Source organism: Peromyscus maniculatus, chromosome 1 (assembly GCF_049852395.1).
Source record: "Peromyscus maniculatus bairdii isolate BWxNUB_F1_BW_parent chromosome 1, HU_Pman_BW_mat_3.1, whole genome shotgun sequence".
NCBI classification, from domain to species: Eukaryota; Metazoa; Chordata; class Mammalia; order Rodentia; family Cricetidae; genus Peromyscus; species Peromyscus maniculatus.
Window position 1 is genome coordinate 62,854,248 of NC_134852.1, and position 21,941 is coordinate 62,876,188.

Sequence of the window (21,941 nt, forward strand, 5' to 3'; positions counted from 1 at the left end):
TTTGTTTCCACAGAAGATGAGAACCTGTGGATTGCTTCCAGGCTAATATGGTTTGATCAAGGAAGACGCCCCTGAGAGGTCTCCAGATGATGATCCAACATCCTGAACAGCTTCAAGGCAACAGGTTCAGAGAATACAGTGTCACAGACTATTCTAGTTAGAACTTGACCATAAATCTTAATTTTCTTAGGATCCTCATAAAACTACTAGCACCTCCTATGAGCAGGAAGTAGCCTAGAAAACTATGCCCACATTCCAAAAAAATGGATATTAGATGTTTGTTATTGTTTAGGTTGTTGATTACAAATGGTTATTGGTCATAGTCAATTTCTTTCTAAAATAAGAAAGGGGGTATGGTATAGAAATATAGGATATATATATGATAGGATGAAAGAGTAGATTGTTGTCTCTACTTTTAAAGAGCAACAACTTGTTTAAAAATGTTTTACATTTCTATGGATTTCAGTTTATTGATACAAATTTAATTTTGTTATACTCTATGCATAAACTAAACTCTTGTTTAAAGTATTTTGTTTGTGCAACTCATTTGAAATTATAGTATATAGTTGAGAAATACAGATTAGTAATTAGTCATCTATGATAATCAAATTTATAGTCATGTTAGTTAAGTTTTCTAGGTATACATAGATATACTTCACTTAGGTAGGTAATCTTCAAACACTTCAAAAACCTACATAATATGTCATTTAAAATATTTTAAGAAGTTTGACTTTCTGGACATTGAGACATGTCTGCTTCTGGCCACACCAATCTACTTCAAAGAAGATAATGGGCATTGAAGAAAATCATTATGGAGTTTGCTTTCTTTGTCACAAAAATTAACTGGGCAAAAAAAATCCTTTTGCATTGACTGACTGAATATATGTTGTATAAACTGGACATGCAGGACCCATAGGAAGATGACCACTGAAATTTACAAGGTGAGATGGTCCTTCAGGTTCCTGCTTTGCAGAAGAAACTGCCAGACACAGAGAGAAACAGGACACAGAGAGAAGCAACTAAGAAACTCTAGGCCTATAGTCTGAAGAAAGATGCCCCAACATTGCAGAGGAACTTTGAATGACTGTACAGGCAGGCAGCTGTCTCTGTCATTTCCAGAATTTTTAGAAGTTGCCTACAATGGTACTTCCTATTTACTTAGGTAATATATCTTTCTGAGGTCTTTGATATAGTTGAAGACTATATATAATTTTCCTTGGCTATGATAAAAGATAAATTGGATATGAAACTTTAGACTCACAAATATAGGATAGATGATAGAATATTTTCTTTAATTTTGCCAAATACAAATAGACTAGATATTGTAACTGTAATTCTTTTTATTTATTTATTTTTATTTTTTATTTTATTTTACAATACCATTCAGTTCTACATATCAACCACGGGTTCCCCTGTTCTCCCCCCTCCCACACTTTCCCCTTATCCCCAGCCCACCCCCAATTCCCACCTCCTCCAGGGCAAATCCTCCCCCGAGGACTGCGATCAACCTGGTAGACTCAGTACAGGCAGGTCCAGTCGTAACTGTAATTCTTGCTTGATAACTTTTCTATTATATGTAATTTTACTATGTTAAAATTAAAACTTTTCTTTTTGATTACACACAGAAGGGGAAATGCGGTGGAATATTGCTCTTGTGCACTGGTTTAATAAAATGCTGATTGGCCAAGAACCAGGCAGAAATTATAGGTGGGGCAAGCAAATGAGGAGAATTCTGGGAGAAGGAAGGGCTGAGTCAGGAGTCACCAACCAGACACAGAGGAAGCAAGATGACATGGCAGAACTGAGAAAAGGTACCAAGCCACATGGCAAAACAAAAATAAGAATTATGGGTTAATTTAAGTGTAAGAGCTTGTCAGTGATAAGTCTGAGCTAATGGCCATAGAGTTCATAATTAATATAAGCCTCTGTGTATTTATTTGGATTTGAGTGGCTGCAGACCAGGTGGGACACAGGGAAGCCCCCAACTACACTTGGAGAAAACCAAATTTTCACTTGCAAGTAGTTATCAATTGGAAATAGCTTCCAGTTTATGGATAGGATTATGTGTCCAAATTTCTTTTCAGGTCTAGGACCCAATTTGGTGTAGACTCATGCAGGCCCTGTGCATGCTGCACAGTCCTTGTGAAATTCAATTGTGCCTCAATATTCTTGATCTAGAGAACCTGTACTCTTGGTTTTCTCCATCTATTCTGGGTCCCACACTCTATCTGCCTCCTCTTTCACAACAACCCCTGAGGTCTGAGGGGAAGGATTTGATAGAGACATCTGTTCTAGGCTAAGCATTCTAAGTTCTCTCATTTTCTGCATAGGGTAGAGCTCTGCACCTAAACCTATTGTCCACTGGGGAAAAGTCTTCTTGATGACTGAGCAGTTATCTATGAGTATGTCATAGATATGCCGTAGATATCTTTGAGTATGCCATACTCTGAGTATGTGAAATATCATTAGGAGGTTTTTCTTGCTATGTTTTGTTTCATTTGGAAAGGTGTTATTGGGTTTCATACTAGATCTCTGACCTTTCTAGTCTCAGGTTCTTGCTTATCTAACCAGTGTCCAGTATGTGTTCTATATCATGGTGTGGGCCTTAAGTCCAATAAGATATTGGTTGTTTACTCCCACAAGATTTGTAGCATCATTGCACTAAGTATATTTTGTAGGCAGGACACCATTGTAGATCAAGGGGTTCATGGCTACGTTACTGTTTACGTTTCTCCTTTGGTGTTACTGTTTATGTTTCTCCTTTGGTAGAGTACCTCCCTGTACAAAAGATGCTAGACTATAGGTGTGAAGGCTGTATGTAGGCACCAGTTTGACTTCTCTATGTTCATGCTCAATGAATTGTTGGTGTTCTTTTTAACAGTTGAGGTCTTGCTGTCAGTTTGTGCATGACAACCTATAGCCCTGGCCATAACCTCAGTTATTTGGAGATTCACAAGAACCCCTTTGGCCAGCAGCTCAACTAGATATAACCCAATCCTGCTAATGAAAGCTTCATTTGGTGACAAGAGATGTCCAGTTGGAGCTCTGTTTCCCCAGTATTTGGTGATTTCATGTAGATCATCTTCACATATGTATATATTTTAGAAATCTTTTTCTCTGTCAGATTTCTATACTACCCATTCAGATGGCTCTTAGTTTTAGCTGTCTCTCTATGTATTTCCTCCCTTGTCCTCTTCCCTCCTCCTCTCGATGATCCTCCACTTCTAGTCCCCCCTTATCTATCCATAACTGTTCTATTTCCCTTTCCTAGAGAGATCTACCTGTGCTCAGTCCTTTACAACAGACCTTTGTGGTTAAATGGATTTTTGCTTGGTTATGATTATGATAGCCTTAACAGCTAATATTTACATATATAAACTAGTATATACCATATTTGTCTTTCTAGGTGTGGTATACTTCACTAAAGATGAGGTTTTTTTAATAAATATTTTTATTTTATAATTTAATTTTATTTATCAGCCATGATTCCTCTGTCCTCCCTCCTTTCACTCCCCAACCTTCCCCCCTCCAATCCACCTCCCATCCCCACCTCCTCCAAAGCAAGGTCTCCCATGGTGAGTAAGCTCAGCCTGGTAGATTCAGTTGAGGCAGGTCCAGTCTCCTCCTCCCTGCACCAAGGCTAAGCAAAGTGTCTCAGCATAGGCCCTAGGTTCCAAAAAGCCGGCTGTTGCACTGACGACAGGTCCTGGTCCGACTGCCTGGGGGCTTCCTAAACAGTTCCAAGTTCATCAGCTGTCTCACTTATCCAGAGGGCCTGGTCCAGTTTCATGGGGGCTCCTCACAGTTTATGTGTTTCCACTAGTTTGGCTACTTATCCCTGTGCTTTATCCAATCATAGTCTCGATATCTTTTACTCATATAATCTCTCCTCTCTCTCACCAATTGGACTCCTGGAGCTCCACCTGTAGTAGTCTTGGCTGTGGTGGCTCTTCACAGCAGTAAAACAGTATCTATGATGCTCACCAAGGACATCATCTGTGCATAAAAATACATATTTATCTGTTGAAATATGAAAATCATGTGTCAATAATAAATGACTTTATTAATGACCACTTGTGCGAAACACGTGACATTCTTCCTGAACTAGGGGTCTAGGACTAGAAATTGTCATGTCTGGGTTGTGTGCTTTCAGCTGCCCAGATTGCAGCCATGTACGGCTGCTCTAGTCTTCCTGCAGGTGTCCAACTGTCACTTTTTAAACATAGCTTCTGGGAATCCTATTGGCTTTCATCAGCTTTATGACATCATTCCTTCCTGAACCAATCAGCACCAGATAGAGTCTTGAGGTTGCCATGCATGACCAACTGTAACTCAGTGCTGAGCATCTTTAATCCTGCACAGACGTGATTTTTTTACTGCGAAACCTAACAACCCGATCTCTCACATCTTTATCCAGACCCTACTCCTGTTTTTGTCCCCATTCCTTTATCCATATCCTACTCCTGTTTTGTCCCCATCCCTTTACCCAGATCCTACTCCTGTTTTGTCCCCACCCCTTTACCCAGATCCTACTCCTGTTTTGTCCCCATCCCTTTACCCAGATCCTACTCCTGTTTTGTCCCCATCCCTTTACCCAGATCCTACTCCTGTTCTGTTCCTGACTTGAAGATGTCAGGTAGGAAAAGAAACTTTACTGTTTATTTAATTGGGCAGCTCACTAAAATGGGAAGCATCAAAACAATGTGGAATAAAGGGGAAAGTGCTGAACAACAGGTTGGTGCCCTATCGTGGTCTTGGCTCTGACATTTCCTAGGGTTGAGATTTGGACAGAGTATTTCCTCATCCTCTCACTGAATGTTCCTTCACCTTCCTTGGTGAGATAACAGGCTGGCAGGGCTCAGGGATCTCTGAGATGTTGAGTCTTTAGGAGCAATACACAGAGAAGAAAGTCAGAGTTTCTGGGACTGTTTCAGCTGAAGCAGAGAGAGATCTGGGTATGTAATGAGGAGAACCGAGGGCCAAGATACTTCCCTTTACACAGTTTTCCACAATGATAGTTCATAGTTGGTACTGGTCAACATTAGTGGTGAAATATGAGGGGACTCGAGAATGTATCTGGCAGTGTTCCATTAGCAGCTGAGATTAGCTGACCTTTTCTGGCTAGGCAGATGTCCCTCCCTCTTCTGTGGCTGCACATGTGTCTTCCCTGAAGCAGTGGGGGAGAGGAAAGTCTGCTTTCCCTGCTAAAGCAGCACTGTTTGTTACAGTGAATGACAGTGTTCTCTATCTCTGTGCTCTCTCTGGCACCTGCACACTGGGACAATGTCAGGCACCTTCCTGATAATAAAGGTCCTCACCCATGTTTGGTACAGTTTACAGATAGCTGTACAACCCTGGCCCACACTCCACACAAACTCCTAAAGTGTTTAGTCAGATCATGGTGCCATACCCCTGTAATCTCAGCCCTTGGAAGACAGAGGCAGGAGAATCAAGGAGACCATGCCAGTCTCTAGCTGCACAGTGACTTGGGTGTTAAAGACCATTCCTGAAGAAATAAAGTAAAACCAATGGAGTTTTAAAAATTAGCATTCCCAATGTTTGGAGTCTTTGATCTAGTTAAAAGTGAACTAGAGATGAGGAAGAATCACAGGGCAGGGAGGCTGAAGCTATTGGAAGAGCACTTTGGGGCTTTTTACAAAAAGAACAGGCCACCTGGACCTGGAGACAGTCAAGAAAATAGAAAAATGCAGTGGTGGGGGAGAAAATAGAATGGAGGAAGGAGCGAGCATGGAACTTGGAGGTGTTAACCATGGTAACAAAGGATTTATGGGACTGAATGCTGAAGGGAGCCAAAAGACTTCATTGAATCATAAATTTCTCTGGTGATTGAGTAATTTGCTTAGCACAGGGCAAACAGAGATGGATTTAGTGAACATGTAGTTTAGTAGACCAGGAAGTCAACTGAGGCTGGGAAAATGTGTGACTAGGAGGGCCAGCATATCAGGAAATATACCTTTTGTGTTTGTTTTTTCTTGGCTGATTTCTTGAATACTGGTGATGCTCAACAATTATGAAAATGAACTGAGTGGTAGTGCACGCCTTTAATCCCAGCACTTGGGAGGTAGAGGCAGGTGGATCTCTGTGAGTTTGAGTCCAGCCTGCTCTACAGAGCAAGATTCAGGACAGGCTCCAAAACTACACAGAGAAACCCTGTCTTTAAAGAAAAAATATGAAAATGAGCATGCTATAGATACATCGTAACAATTCTGAGCTGAGTGTCTGGGCTCATGAGTGAAATCTCAGCACCTAGGTGGCTGAAGCTGGAGGATTGATGCCGGTTGTTGGCAAATTTAGGATAAATGGTGACTCTCAAGCCAGCTTCAGTCACAAAGAAAATTATTCCTGAAAAAAAAAAGAAAATAGAATTCTTTCTGCACACACTGCTAGCTCGGTTAGAAAGGATTGAGAGACAGTACTGGGTCCTTTATTTCTCTGACCTCTGGAGAACACATGAATTGTCGAATGTGAGGCGGGGCCTATGCACCTTCAGGATCAGCTTTCAAATTGAAGCTGCTTCTCATCTTCACAGTCATTGTCTTCACTACAGGACAGACTTGCAGATCATAAGGAATCATAGAACTACAAAGAAAAGATAGGAACCAACTATCTGCTCCTCTAATTTATTTGCTCTTTTTTTCCAAGAAGTCTTTGACTAGGGTACCAGTGTAGATTTATGACATCACTCTTCCTCTTAGCAAATCAGTATCTGAATGGTCTTACTGTCCTTATGATGCTGACAAACAATTTTCCCCAGTGTCCAGTATCTCTGATCCTGGACATGTGGGTTTTCTGTTTCTGAATCCAGACAGTGTTTTTGTTATCTGATTCTTATAACTGTGTTCCTATTATTTTCCCAACAATGTCTGGTAAGGAAAGAAATTGAAACGTTTCTTTCATTCAATTTTTCCATACATTTTGAGAAGTCCAGACAGTGTGGAATCATGGGTAGAATATTGAACTAGAAGCTGGTGTCCTGACTAGAATCTTACCCCTGATATATGTGGGGTTATGATTTTGGACAGAGCATTTTCTCTCTCACTAAATGGATCTTTACATTCCACAGTGGAATCTGACAGACTGGGCTCTGAACTCACTGAGGTGCAGCTATAGGTTCACTTCTCTCTGGCCCATGTATAGAATCTGCTCTTCTTCTTCTTCTTCTTCTTCTTCTTCTTCTTCTTCTTCTTCTTCTTCTTCTTCTTCTTCTTCTTCTTCTTCTTTTCCTTCAATTTCATGAGACCACTTCTTAAAAGCATCTCCCCATAGGACCTGCAATATTTTAGTTGTTTCTGAGATTCTCTGCTCTCTCAGATTCATCCTCTGCTTCCCTATCTCCAATCTGACCCTCCTTGGGTCTCTCAGACAACTTAGAGCTGCTCCATGGGCCTGTGGATGCCAGAAGCCCCTGCCATCTTGAATTGATCTCCTTTGGAAACTCTTAAAAATTTATTTAATCCTAGTTTTTAAGTTAAAATAGAATTCAGGTTGTGACTACTATCTCAGGTAGGAAATTGCAGGATTAAAGCCTGTATCTCCATGGCCATTGTGGTCAGTGAGTTGGTAATATGTAAATTAACATAAACTAACATTGATTATTGGAGAAGCAAAGTAGCTCCTTTCCTAACTACTTGTATCTGGTAACAGGTGATATTCTCAAACCCTGGCTCACAGACCATCAGAGCTGTCCAGGTATTAAAGGACCTTTCATTGCTGGAGCTCCGAAGGAGGTAAGTCTCATTGCTGCTGAAGAGAGAGGTCAATTGTATGCAATCATATGGAGGAAATGTAAAAGCCTGGTGCCCTTTTCTGTGTTTAAACTAGTGAACCTCACTTTTTTTTCTCCCTGGTGGACATGTCTTACATCAGAAGTGTGATCACAGAAAGCAAGTCAATACTGTGAGCAGTTTGTCTCTAGAATTCATTATACTTCTGCTCTCAAAGACACAGACTCCGTAGAAAAGGTTCAAGAAGGGCTTGTGCAATGCTGTGGTCCCCGGAGCTCACAGTTCCCAAAGGGTTTTTTTCTTCTTCCATGATTCTGAGCCTTAGTTCTTGAAATCCTTAAATAGCAGGAACTGAGTTTTCCTTGGCCATTGTCTCACAAAGGCTCTTGAAGACTTGAGTATCATAGATACTAATTAAATCACTTTGGGCACCCCATCACAAATCCTTTTGCTTCCAGCTGATATTACATTGTGGAAGGTATGAGTAGAGTTTCCTCCAAGCTTGGGTGCTCTCTATTGCCTTGGTAACATCAGAAGAAGCCCGCGTGGTAACTGCTGGGTTTATGCTTAAGCACAATCCTCTGATGTGTACACAACCACTCACAGCTACGTATGTCTTCTAGTGCAAATCTCAACAAAGAGGTGGTAGGTAAGGTCTGTTCCTTAAGTTAAATGCTACCCAAGAGCTCCTTCACATTGTTTTCAAAGGACACAGACATCCCTATTTCCAACTCTTTACTACTGTAGTAAGAGGATCCTAGGCTGGGTTTGTTCATACATTTATTGAGCTGAATCACCAATGTGGTGTTTTATTTTACATTAGGGAGATGTGTGTGTGTGTGTGTGTCCTCGCGCGTGCACATGTCTATGTGTTCTAGACTGCTAGAATGGCAGGATGGCAGGAGATGCATTTTAGTGTTCCCCATCTTCTCTTTTTCTTAGGTCAGGAGCACCATCCGCAGACATAAAGATGTCACTCTCCTGACCCAAGAGCAGTTCCAACTTTTAAGCTCTCTTGAGCAGAATATTTACATCAATAATAAAATTCCCTGGAAATCTTACCTTGAGCTGAAGACCTATCAGCTAAAAGCAGAAGACCTGCTAAATGAAGGCCTCACAGAGGAAGCGCTTGTGATGTATCACAAATTTTCAACGTGAGAACCTGCATTTTCCACTTCCTTTCCCATGACTGATCCCTCACTCATCCTGTCATCCTCTTCATGCTTCCTACCCTTGCTGACCTTATGGAACTTGTCAAAGTCATCTTTTAATCAGATTTCTGGCAGATCTCACATGTGCTTTTCCTTACTGTTCAAAGACATGAGGACCAAAGTTGGTGGTATCACATATAAGGGATTTCATGAGTAGGAGAGTTCTTAAGCTTGTGCCCACATGGCCCAGCTTTTAGACAAAAGAGTTGACAGGTGGATAGGATGTGTCTGCATTGGTGAGTGTTTTGACTGCTTTATCTCTACCTAGGCAGCCAGTCGTAGGCTTATTTGCTGTGTGTGGCAGAGCCAGATTCCTCTTCTCTACATCCTGTAGCCTATTGATTGGTATAGGAAAGAGGTTAGCCTTTCCTGTAGCTACACAGCCACCAGAGGACTGGGCTGTGGACCACCTAGTGTTGGAGTGGCTCAGCAGAGTCCCTGAGCTGTTCACCATACTTGGGTTGGCAGAATAAGATTGCAGAGCTGTCCCCAGGGAATGACTCCTATAGTCTCAATGACAAGAACATTGTGTGTTTGAGGAAAGGTAAGGGTAAATGTCTCACCAGTCATAACTAGCCCTGAGATCACCAGAGTAGGTCAGCTCAGGCACTCTCTTGACCATTTCCAGTAGTCTATAGTGGAGGAATCTTTGTGGATTTCTGGGATCTCTCTAGCATTCTGCTTCTTCCTATTCCCACAGGGTCTATTTATCATGGTATCTCTTTACTTGTTCTCACACTGTGTTCTTGGTCCAGCTGGGACCTCCTGCTCCCCTAACCTCTCTTTCCCTTGACCCTTGCCCTCCATTACCCCCCCACACACACACACACTCCAGTTTGTTCATGTAGATCTCATCCATTTCTCTGTTGTTGGGTGATCCCTGTGTCTTTCTTAAGGTCCTCTTTAGTAGGTAGCCTCCCTGGAGTTGTGAGTTGCAGTCTGGTTATCCTTTGCTTTATATCTAGTATCCACTTATGAGTGAATACATACCATGTTTGTCTTTCTGAGTCTGAGTTACCTCACTCAGGATGATGTTTTCTAGTTCTATCCATTTGCCTGCAAGCCTCATGATGTCATTGTTTTTCTCTGTTGAGTAATACTCCATTATGTATATGTACCACATTTTATTTATCCACTCTTCAGTTGAAAGGCATCTAGGTTTTTTTCCAGGTTCTGGCTATTACAAATAATTCTGCTATGAACATAGTTGAGTATGTGTCCTTGTGGTATGATTGAGGATTCCTTGGGTATATGCCCAAGAGTGGTATGGCTGGGTCTTGAGGGAGGTTGATTCCCAATTTTCTAAGAAAGCGCCATATTGATTTCCAAAGTGGTTGTACCAGCATTCCCACCAGCAGTGTAGGAGTGTTCCCCTTGCTCTACATCCTCTCCAACATAAGCTGTCTTCAGTGTTTTTGATCATAGCCATTCTGACAGGTGTAAGGTAGTATCTCAGAGTCATTTTGATTTGCATTTCCCTGATGATTAAGAATTTTGAACAATAACTTAAATGTCTTTCAGCCATTTGAGCTTCTTCTTTTGAGAATTCTCTGTTTAGCACTATAGCCCATTTTTTAATTGGACTCTTGGTTATTTTGATGCCTAATTTCTTGAGTTCTTTATTTGTTCTTGATATCAGCCCTCTGTCAGATGTGAGGTTGGTGAAGATCTTTTCCCATTCTGTAGGCTGTTATTTTGTCTTGTTGTCCATGTCCTTTGCCCTACAAAAGCTTCTCAGTTTCAAGAGGTCCCATTGATTGTTTCTCAGTGTCTGTGCTACTGGTGTTGTATTTAGGATGTGACCTCCAGTGCCAATATGTTCAAGACTACTTCCTACTTTCTTCTTTTAGGTTCAGAGTAACTGGATATATGTTGAGGTCTTTGATCCACTTTGACTTAAGTTTTGTGCACGGTTGACAGATATGGATCTATTTGCAGTCTTCTACATGTTGACATTCAGTTATGCCAACACCATTTGTTGAAGATGCTTTCTTTTTTTCCCCATTGTACAGTTTTTGCTTCTTTGTTGAAAATCAAATGTTCATAAGTGTGTGGATTAATGTCAGGGTCTTCAGTTTAGTTCCATGGTCCACATGTCTGTTTTTATGCCACTATCAAGCTGTTTTTATTATTGTAGCTCTATAGTAGATCTTGAAGTCAGGGATTGTGATGCCTCCAGAGGTTGTTTTATACTTCTTGATAGCTGATGTTTGTTGAATGTACCAGTAGATAGAAGAGTGAGGATCTTTCTCTCTCCTGGCACTGGAGGATAAGGGGATGTGGGATTTCAGGGTGTGCTTTTACTCAGTCCAGGAACTTCTCAAACCCTAAATTTCATCAGGGCCTCATTTGATACTTGGAACTTTTTGTACATTTTAGTCACTCTGCTCTATTCCTTTAGACTCTTTGTGGAGAAACTCACAAAAGACCCACAATATCGGAAGTGTCTTTCAGCTCGAATAAGATCCAAAATCAACAAGGTAAGTCTTCATTGTCTATGGGACTGATCTAAAATCTCCATAACAGCAGTGAACTACTTAGAGAAAAGCAACAGATCATGACCCTGGGTAGGAGGGGAGCTGATTCTGCCTCAGCATAGCAGTACAGAGGAGAGGGATGGCAGGAAATGGGGTTCAAGTCATGCATGAGATACTGCTGCCTCTCCCCACTTGTTTTCTTATTCTCTTTTCTGACATTAGAACTGTTCAAATTTTCCATTTCTGTTTTGTATTGCAGACTATAAATAACGTTGTTGATAAAGCTGAGAACCTAAAATTCACATTCCGAAGACGACATCCTAAGGAGGGTGAAGGCTACCTGGCAGATAAGGTCAGTGTGTGAGCATGGAGGAAGGAGGATTGTGTGTCATTTGGTCAGCCTGTGTTCTGGGATTGTGTTGTGTTGTTTCAGTGAGTCTATGATCTAATGGATAGGCCCCATACTCACTTGAACACACATGCACTTTATCCAGACAAGCCAACACACATACATACATACACACACACAAACACACACACACACACACACACACACACACACACACACACACACACACACACACACAAAGTGCAGTAGGGCACTGAGAATATTGAGACTTCATTGTTACTGAAGATGGCTTTACAGGAACTGACTAAGGTGGTGGTAGCTGTTCTCCATAGACCTGGTGCTCCATGGGCCCTATGCTGAGATGTCAGACCTAAACACACCTACCTACACTTTTTTCATCTCTTTGCTGGTAAGGCTTTTTCTTCTGGCATTTGAAGACGTAACTTAAATCTGTTTTTCTTTCTGTAGAAGAAAAGAAGAGCAGAAGATGCAAAAATCAAGGCATTTGGGGAGGATAAAAAAAATCATGAGAAAAACTTCCCAAACTTCCCCAAATTCAGTGCTCTTCTGCACAGATTTGTGCGTCGTGGAAAGGTGGGGCCCAGCCTGAAATCAACAACAAAGGCTGAAGAACATTCAAGAGGAAGCACACCTGGGAAACAAGTGGTGTGTGGCCCACAGGGAGTGTTTGAGGAGATAACACCCATCACTAGAGCAGACACTCCCTGTGGGGAGTCTAAAATGATGAGAAGCCCAGGTGAGTCACCACAGGTCCATGACTTGGAAATGACTTGTGTATAAGTGTTTCCCATTGCCTCTGGGTCAGCCACACAAAACAGACTCCAGCTCTCCAGTAAAGTAAGGCAGTGCTGGTGCACAGGTGTCTGAGGTCTAGAGCACTGAGCGACAGAGAATGTTCCTTCCCCTTGTCCACGTCCTCAGCCGTTTGCTTCCACGGATCCACTTTGCTGTGGTAACAGAACCTCGTGTGATGAGTGTTGTCCCATTCCTTCCTGCCATCTGTCTTGTCAAAATAACCTTTAACGTAGTTTACCCAGTCAAGTTTCCTCAAAACTTGTTTGAATTCAGATCCTCATCTTTTCTGAGCTCTGTAGAGATTTGAAGAAGCACATTAAGAAAATACTGAATCATCTTCCATCATAAGGAATGTGCTGTGCATTGTTACTTTATGAAAGTTGGACTCTTAGATAATCTTAGGACATAATGGAGAGATGTGAGGGCAACAGAATTTTGGGTGCATGAGATTATGTTTTCAGCATTTGGTAGACTCTCACAGGAAATCCTCAATTAGGGCCAGGGAGATGATGACTCTGTGGGTGAAGCACTAGCAGTGACAGGGTCAGAACCTGAGATGGAATCTCCAGAAAGCACGTGACAATGGGGTGTGTTGGCCACCTCTACATTCAAGGTTCTCTTCAGGTGAGGTGGGACAGGGAGACAGGAGAAGACCTGGTTTCTCACAGCACAGCTAGCTGGGCAGACACAGAAGCACAGAAGAGATTCTGTTGGACCAAAGGGGCCAGGGAAGATCAGCACTCCAGGCAGTCAGGTCACATCTGCAGATGTGCTGAAGCACCTGTGCATCCTTGCTCACATATCAGCGTGCACATTCTGACAAACAAACACATATCATGGACTTGTACAAACACACTCACAATTCATACATAAAGGTTTTTAATGGGAAATTCACAAATATAGCAGAAAAATGTTCTCAAATATTCAGCTAATTTGTTTCATTTTTTATTTTTTAATTTTAATTTTTATAATTTGGCTTAAAACCTGAATAGGCCTGACTTGAGATCCTGCCACCTCAGCAAGCAAATGCTGAAATTCCAAGTGTGCATCACCAAGGCTGGCTTTTCAGATGTTTCTAAAGTATTGGTTGATTCTTGTCTTGCCTTGGAAGAGTCAAAATCTCTTCTTGAATGAGGAGGAGCTGCAAGCCAAATTGCAATGCTCTGTCTCAGTTAAGCACAGGCGAGTCAGCCTTTTCCAGCTGTGAGCCTGTGCAGTCAGCAATTCACACATTTCCAGATGCAAGTGAGAGTCTAACTTTGCAAGCCCTGAGCCTGTGCACTCAGCAATCCACACATTTCTAGATGCAAATAAGAGAGTCTACCTTTGCAAGCCCTGAGCCTGTGTACTCAGCAATCCACACATTTCTAGATGCAAATAAGAGAGTCTACCTTTGCAAGCCCTGAGCCTGTGCACTCAGCAATCCACACATTTCCAGATGCAAATAAGAAGCCTTTCCCAGCTGTGAGCTTGTGTACTCAACAATCTACACATCTGTATAATATAATGAAGAAGCAGGGGTAAGCTGCTCAGTTCCTATTGGACTGTAAAAACAACCAGGAAAGGGATGACTGGTTCCAGCTAAGTGGAGCCATCTGTCCTTGGGACTTTGATGGGCTAAGTGTACCATCTTCACTCACATTTGGATTTGAGGCTGCAACTTCTCTAGGTGGTATGTGCCACGGGTGATCCTGTAGTTCCAGGGTCTCAAGGGTTTCCTCCATCCCTACGACATGCCCTATTAGTGACAGTCTGTGATGGTATGACCTTGAGAAAATCTGTGTATGCTTTCATGCAACTGCAACCTCTTGAAATCTGGTGGGGTTTCTTGTGGCCTCACAGCTCTTGGGGGAAATGGTCTACATGACTGAGCATGCTCACAACAGGCTTTCTTCAAGTGGAAATACTGTAAAATACTTGTAGTTTGTCTCAGCCTAAGTCTGAAAGGTACAGACTATGGAAGCCACTTTCATGAGACTCAGTCTCAAGACCCATGAGGACCCAGGGAATCGTTAAGTCCAGACCTGAGAGTCCAGTGGCCAGCAGACCTGGAGATCCAAACCACAGATAAAGAAGACATGTCTGTCCCAGGAGGGACTCAGCAGAAGTTTACATTTCTCTGTCTGTTTGTCCTGTTTAGTCTCCATGTTACCCACCAGAGTTGAGAGGGCCCTTTGCCCACTGAGTCTGTGAACCTACACAGAAATTTCTTTACAACCAACTCATGGTCACACCCAGAAATATGTTCTTCCATCCACTGACAGTAAAGACCATGCTCACAACTACCACTCAGCTGTGGCCAGAGCTTGGAGAAGAAACTCCCTGCCTATTTTGTGGTTCCATCATGGGGAGGGGGGCTGCTGGAGAGAATACCAATGACTTTGTGTTTTTCCTCCAGGCTACCAGACTGAGTTCTGCTCAGGGACACCAGGCCCTGTAACCTCAGACTTCTTTCTCCTTTCCATTGCAGTTCTGAACTCCAAAGGCCTCCACCCTGTAGTCCTTCCAGAGGATTTATGGGAGCAGTTCCTGCTTTCTGCAAAGAACAATACCCAAAAAGGAATAGAAACATGTGGAGTCTTATGCGGGATACTGGTAAAGATATGAAGACTCCTTGATCTGAGACCGTTTCTTCCCCCTTGGCTTCCCATGACTCCCAGAAAACATATCCAGGGGCTGTGTCCATACATATCACTCCACAGAAGGAACCATGGATGACAAGTCCTGGCCACCTGGAATTTGATGATTTTGCAACTGGTTGCTTTTCAGAGTCCCTTGAAATTGAACAATTTGCTTCAGTGCTATAGTTACAAATTTTCACTCTAGTGGTGGCTATGCCTGTAACCTCAGTCATTGGCAAACTGAGACTGGAGGCTTCCTATAAGTTTAAACCTGGTTCACACACAGAGTGAGTCACTGAAGTAAAAGCAGGCAAGCTGCCATGTAGAATGTCTGGTGTGAGGCATGGAGACAGGCATATTGACTAATTCTAAAAGGAGGAGGATTCAATTCCTTTTGTAGTCTGGTCTGATCACCTACTCTGTGGTAAGCCTTGGAATATAAATAAAACACTTCAAGACCCTCAGTCAGATCTATTGGCTGCTACAGGGAAGACCCTAGTCCCAGGATGTGCTAGGAGGGACATGTCAGGTTCATCTTATCCTCTGTGCCTTCATACAGTACCCAGCAAAGCACTGGAGCAGTGTTTCAGGTGGAGAAACACTGAGGTGAGGGAGAAGCATGAGAGTCATTCACTGAGGTGGGCTTTACTTACTTGTGTTATGAGAGAGTGGGATTGACAGTGCCAGGGAATTATAACAAGTTGTTTTCTCTTGTCAGGTAAAGGAAGAATATCAAGTTACACACATCATAATTCCTATGCAGAATGGAGAGCCTGACTATTGTTACACTGTGAACGAGGAGGAACTCATTTTTGTTCAAGAGGAGCTGGGGCTTCTCACCTTAGGTTGGATTCATGTAAGCACACTCACCTCCCTGTGGCAGGGTCCTTTTCTAAGCACACTGCCTGTTTCTTTCTCATCACAGAATCAATCCTTTCCAGATGATCTTTCTCTGAGCACAAGCAGTCACTAGTGTTCCATCCTTGAGTCAAAGGCACATTTCCTGGTGTATTTCCAGCTCTTCTAATTTTATCTCTTACACAAAGCAGTTCTTCAAAGTTCCAATACCTTGTGAATAGATGAATAATGGTAGCTTCCCTAGGATGTATGAGAACATGGTGTAGAGACCATGTCCCTAAAAGCTCTATATAAAAACTGGACATATTTTAATGTCAAGATAATTCATTCTAATGATTGCATTTTGTCTTTATGGAGAAGAACTTGCTTTATGCACACCAAAAGAGCACCTGCACACAAGATTTTCAAGTAGTTGGCCATGCTGTGTAGGCTTGTGGTGATCTTGAAGGAAATATAGTTCCTTCCCTAGAGAGTTCTTCCGAATGAATCTCTCATTTTCATGGCTTCATACTCACAGAACATGCAGTTTCTCTTAGAATGGGACAGGTATAAGCCGCAATCAGTTGGCTACTTCTAGGTTTTTCGAGACCACCAGTACTTTTGTACTCATAGCTTGGGAAGTGCTGATATGTGAGGCAGTCTCCTGTATCTTCATGCTTCAGTTGCATAAATTCTTAATGCTTTGCCTAACAATAATATACCATGGGAGATGGAAATTTGTCCTTTGGTGCCTGGAGATCATACAGAAAATGAGCACCAATTTCGATGAGGCAGAGTCCATTCTATTCTTTAGGAGATAAATATAGGGCACTGTGGGTTTCATGGAAAGAGGAGTCTCACTCGAGGTGACTTATAATGACTTACAAAGAAGCCCAAGGAGAGTTCCATGGGGAAGGGTTCTTGCATCGGTGAGCAGTCCTGTCCATTGGGATTTGTGGTTGATATTAGAAAAGGATGTCAGATTTGTGTTGACATGACCCTTCAGAACCATGCACTCCATTGTCTGGTGTGGGAAGAAAGAACAGACCTGCTTTTGAGTAAAGGGAGAACTCCCTGGGTGTTTTGGGCAGAACAATGACATGATCAAAGCCAGGCTCAGAAGGTAAAGTGAAGGAGTTGCAAGGCTGGTAACAGCGGGGAGGTCAGTTAACGTTTGGGGCCTGCTCACTTCCAATGATGATGAGAGGGTGATGACCATGTGCACAGAATGTGGGGTTTCAGAGATCCAGGGGCTGAGGAATAGGGGTTGTCAAGTCTGTGATAGGGCAGGCTTGGAGTTGGACCCATGGGGATGGCATAAGCATGAGTGGGGCATCTAGAGGAAGACAGACTTTGGAAGTGGGGTTCAGTCCTACCTTGGGGAATTTAAGGCACTTGTGAGATATCACATCTGTGGGACCTTGGCTGGAAGTTGGAAGGAGGTTTTGGGAAGCCAAGTGAAGGCAGGGGAGGAAACTGTGACTTCTGAATGGAGCTGGCCCAGAAAACCTGGTAAATAAGGAGTGTTGACAGCAAGAGAAATGATTGGCTGACAGCTGAGGAGGAGATCTAATGAGGAGAGCAGGAACCCAGTGGGGGATGACAGAGACACAAGGCTGCAGGAGAAATGGTTATGGGGTTCACAGAAGACACACAGCGGGGACAGTGGGGGAATGAGTTCAGCATGTGACCCAGGGACAGACTCCAGCAGAAGAGGATCCAGATCTCATGCTGGAGCTGGAGCTCTTTGAGGATGTTGGCTAATGACTTTTAGGCCTTGGTGGGCAGAGACTGCAAGGTTTAAAGAAGCCATGGAAAGCTTGGTGTACTGGCAGTTCTGGAAGCCTAGCCTTCAGGAAGGTGGGCTTGCTGGGTGGTGACTTTGGCACCAACCTGTGCTACACAGCCAGACTGTGACATGAAAACAATGTCATTTGATGAATTTATGGCTATTGTGGAGTTTGTCAGGACTGTCATATTGAGGATCACATCTATCTAGGCCAAGATTCTAGGGGAAAGGGAGAGAGATGAGGCTGCTTTTTGCAGAGTTGGGTTAACAGAGTATGGACATGTACAAGAACTGGGAAATGGTTTCATCATGGTTTTGTCTAGTTGTTTTTTGTTTCCTTCATTTTAGTTTTTTCTTTGACTTTTAGTTTTACAAGTGCTTGATATTTTAAAATATAGCTTACTTGTAGTGTACATGTATGAACACCATAGTTTAATGACTCCTTGAGGAAACAGGAATTTGCAGAGAGCCTGGTCCAGATTTCCAAATTCCTTCCTCTGAGATTGATCTTCCTCTTGCTCTAACCATCTCTATTTTGATCTCTATAGAGTTAATCTAAGTGTGCCCCATGCTATCAGTACTTCATATCTGCTTATGTCCTGAAATGCAATGGATAGATACGTGACTTTTACATCCGGCTTTCTTGGCCTAACATCTGCAAGGTTCCTCCCCATTCTGGCATGCAGTTGTTTGATGTGTGTTTACACCTGGTGAGCAAGTAAAAGAGGGAAGGGAAGAGAAGGAAAGAGGGGAAAGATAATGTGACAGTAGTGTTTACAGTACCACACCCGAAGGGCAGAAGGGCCTCCTCTTCACATAGGGAGAAATCACATAGGGAGGTCTCAGAGGCAGGATTGAAGGCAGGGAGCTTAAGACCCTGAGAGATTGCTGAACTGATGTTTGAAATGGTCATGGGAACTCTGGGTGAAGATGGAATCAGAGTCTGCTGTTAGCAGGAGGGAAGCAGAGGTAAGTTAGATGCTGAAGGACAAAACTTGGAATGGTTACTCTTTAGGCAGTCAGTATAACTAGGCATGGATGAATAAAGGGATCTTGTCCTCAGGGAGGAACCAGCTTAGAAGTAATTTGGAGAGCTTCAACTTATATGGAACTTTATGGATCAGGAAGACAAAAGAGATAATTCCTTCTTCCTTCTCCACCTAGCAGACTGGAGTGTTTTCCCGGCATGATTTCGGCATTCATGGTGGGAACCAGTTGTTGAAGCTCCTCAGGACTGCTTTCCTTTGTGGATCAGGCATGGGGCTCACTGGGAATTCTTGGCTTTTTTTGTCTTCTCAGACCCATCCAACCCAGACAGCCTTCTTGTCGAGTGTGGATTTACACACTCATTATTGTTACCAGAAGATGTTGCCGGAATCCATTGCAGTGGTGTGTGCACCCAAATATAAACAGTGAGTATGTAGGATTCAGGTCTGGAAGGTACAAGAGCAAAATGCTCCATGGCTCAGAACACTGTGAAAGTGAAGTAATATTCAGAGTGTCTTAAGTGCTTGCTATGAAAGCCTCCCTTTAAGGTGCACATTCTCATTAACATGAGCTGCTCTTAAAAGATGTGCTGACACCACTGCTGGTTCCATCCTCCAGAAGTGACCTCAAGAGCCAGAGGTTAAAGAAATTCCACACTGGACACTGCATACGAGTGTCATCTCTTCTCATTCCCAATGTCATGTTAATCTGAGTTCCTCAGCAGAGCTAATGTTGGGAAAGCAATGAATCATCTTGTTTTCTTTTGTAATAAGTTTTTGTACCCTGGATTTTGTCTCACAGGGGCTATTGGACCCTGGTTTCAGTACACCCCCAACTTGCTCCTCACAATGATTGTCCTAACAGACCTACCTTTTTGTTTGATTCTTATTCTTTCTCATTTCTACTGTTGAGTTCCTTTGCATCATTAGGCCAAGAAAGGGATCCAGAGATAGTGAGACAGAGAGGGCCATACACATACAGGGGTAAGAAGAAGGGAAGGAAGGAGCAGGAGGACAAGAAAAGGATGAAGAGGAGAAGAAAGAGAGGGGAGGGAGGGTGATTGAGACTATGACAAAGACAAGGTCTAACAGGACAAAGACGGTGATGACTAGGATAGGAGGAGGAGTTCCACATGGTCTATGAGGGAGGAAGAATTGTGCAGAGGAGAGACAGGAGGAGAGGAGGGGAGAAGGAGAGAGAGGAGAAGGAGCGAGGTTATATAAAGGAGAGAGGAAGAGGAGGAAAAGAAAGGAAAAGAAGGGGGACAAGAGGAGAGAAAGATGGAGAGGAGAGAGAAGAAGGAGACTTCTTGGGGGGATATTTGCTTGACTGATTTTACTATTTCTCATTTCAGAGTCGGAATTTTTACACTGACATCTTATGGATTAAAAGAAATATCGTTGTGCCCCCAAAGAGGATTCCATCCTCATAAGCAGGACTCAGCTCTCTTCTGTGTATGTATCTGTGTACAAGAAATCAAGGCCATATTCCCAGCCAGGACATAGAGCTGATATGGTTGAACATCCTTTTGATCCTCACGGAAGGTCAACCTCATCACTCTCCTTTGTAGGAATCCATAATAACCATGTATCTAGGAAGCAGAGGGCTGTGGATATCGGTTTCTCATATTTGCAACCTGGTCATTTACTGTCTTTGAGGGTGCTGGCCATCTGGACCATTTTTCCTGATAACTGAGGATACTAATATTATGTACTTTACAGGCTGTTGATAGGATAAAGGAAGAGGGACTGGGGTGGACTTAGGGATAGAGTGTGTCCTCAGCATACTTGATGCCCTGGATTCCATGCCCAGTAACATGGAGGAAAGAAATAACCAACAAAATATGGAATCCATTAGCTTATTCAAGGTTTATTACTTATTAATTTCTTCTTCATCAATGTCAGTTACTAGGTTTCAGTGGATGATAAGAATGCCAAGGAAAAAGCCATGTAAGATAGATAAATTAAGCACATTTCATTCTGAAGTTTTGTGCTCACCTGCCTACGGAGGTATTTTTTTTTCTCCCAGTTTGTATCTGTGATAACAACACTTAGTTTGATCAGGCCTCAGGGCCTCAGATCAGCCTCAGATCAATGAGATTCTGGCACTTTACTTCACATTAGCCTGGACTTTTTCATCCACTTTGATTCAGAAGAAATGCAGCAACATAGTGAAAAGACCAGAACCCAGTCCTGTAAAATATATGAGTGAGGGATACAGCCACAGAGATTGAAGGAAGGCTAAGATACTGAGATCAGAGTGCTAATTCCAAGTGGTAGAACTCTGTGTGTGCTTTCTATGTATCATAATAAATGCATGTATGTATTTATATAAAGTTTGCATTATACTAACAGTAAAATAAGACCTAATGAAACTTCAGCTTTCTTTAAAAAATATATGTAGATATATATTTCATTATTTTTATTTCTTTAACTTCCTTGTGTAGTCTTTTAAAAGTAGACCCTGTTTTGACTTTAATTCTCTTTCCATTTGGATTTGCACATGAGTTTAGTGCCTGTGTGGTTAGAAGAAGTTGGCAGATGCCCTTGATGTGGAGTCAAGTCATTGCTTACTGCCCACTTCCCTGCAAGAGCAGTGGGTGTTGTTAAACAGTGTACCATACTCCAGTCCCTGTTTTCTAGTCTCATGGATCAAGCCAGGTTTTCAGTTGACTGTGGGGAAGATCTTTCTAAAAAAGATCTGTTAAAAAACACATAGCTCTATCTTAGAAGATAAAATGATTAGGTGCTAGGATGTTGAAAGATGTTGCACAATTAAAAAAAAATGTCTAAAACACCAGTTCTCAAGTTCCCAGTTGGCAAGATCTCCTCCAAACCTAACCATGGTGAAGCACATCTGTAGCACCAGCACTTGGGTAGCTGCTGCAGGAGATCACAAGTTTGAGGCCAGCTGAGGCTACATAGCCAGGCTTTCAGATTGATAAATCCTTATGACTTTGTATGCCACCTGTGAGTATCTCCTTGAGGACTATTAGGTCACCTTTACCATCTGATTGACATCATGACTCCAATACTGCACTGAACTTCCTGGTCCCTTTTAATAAAGGAATGTTTCACAAGTGACTCTGGAAAATAGATGCAAAGATACA

The 21,941-nt window shown here is 42.5% G+C and overlaps 1 protein-coding gene and 1 long non-coding RNA gene across 4 annotated transcripts in view; one reads left to right on the forward strand and one right to left on the reverse strand.

The window, feature by feature from the left end:
* Positions 1–21,941, reverse strand: part of LOC143267054 (uncharacterized) — a 53,592-nt gene that overhangs the window by 1,733 nt on the left and 29,918 nt on the right. The gene's annotated exons all lie outside the window — the stretch shown is intronic.
* LOC107400193 (STAM-binding protein-like) overlaps positions 1–21,941 on the forward strand; it is a 23,915-nt gene continuing 1,974 nt past the window's right edge. Inside the window, exons 1-12 of one of the 3 annotated variants that reach the window (XM_076543789.1) lie at positions 1–124; positions 723–941; positions 1,626–1,811; positions 7,666–7,748; positions 8,688–8,899; positions 11,358–11,436; positions 11,693–11,785; positions 12,251–12,539; positions 15,069–15,193; positions 15,938–16,075; positions 19,145–19,257; positions 20,187–20,286. In XM_076543789.1, the coding sequence (XP_076399904.1) occupies positions 1,634–1,811; positions 7,666–7,748; positions 8,688–8,899; positions 11,358–11,436; positions 11,693–11,785; positions 12,251–12,539; positions 15,069–15,193; positions 15,938–16,075; positions 19,145–19,257; positions 20,187–20,286 (1,410 nt within the window). In that variant the 5' untranslated portion in view covers positions 1–124; positions 723–941; positions 1,626–1,633. Of the gene's footprint in view, positions 942–1,625; positions 1,812–4,312; positions 4,637–7,665; positions 7,749–8,687; positions 8,900–11,357; positions 11,437–11,692; positions 11,786–12,250; positions 12,540–15,068; positions 15,194–15,937; positions 16,076–19,144; positions 19,258–20,186; positions 20,287–21,941 lie in introns of those variants that run through there. The other 2 variants (XM_076543784.1, XM_076543795.1) reach the window with 2 other exon arrangements.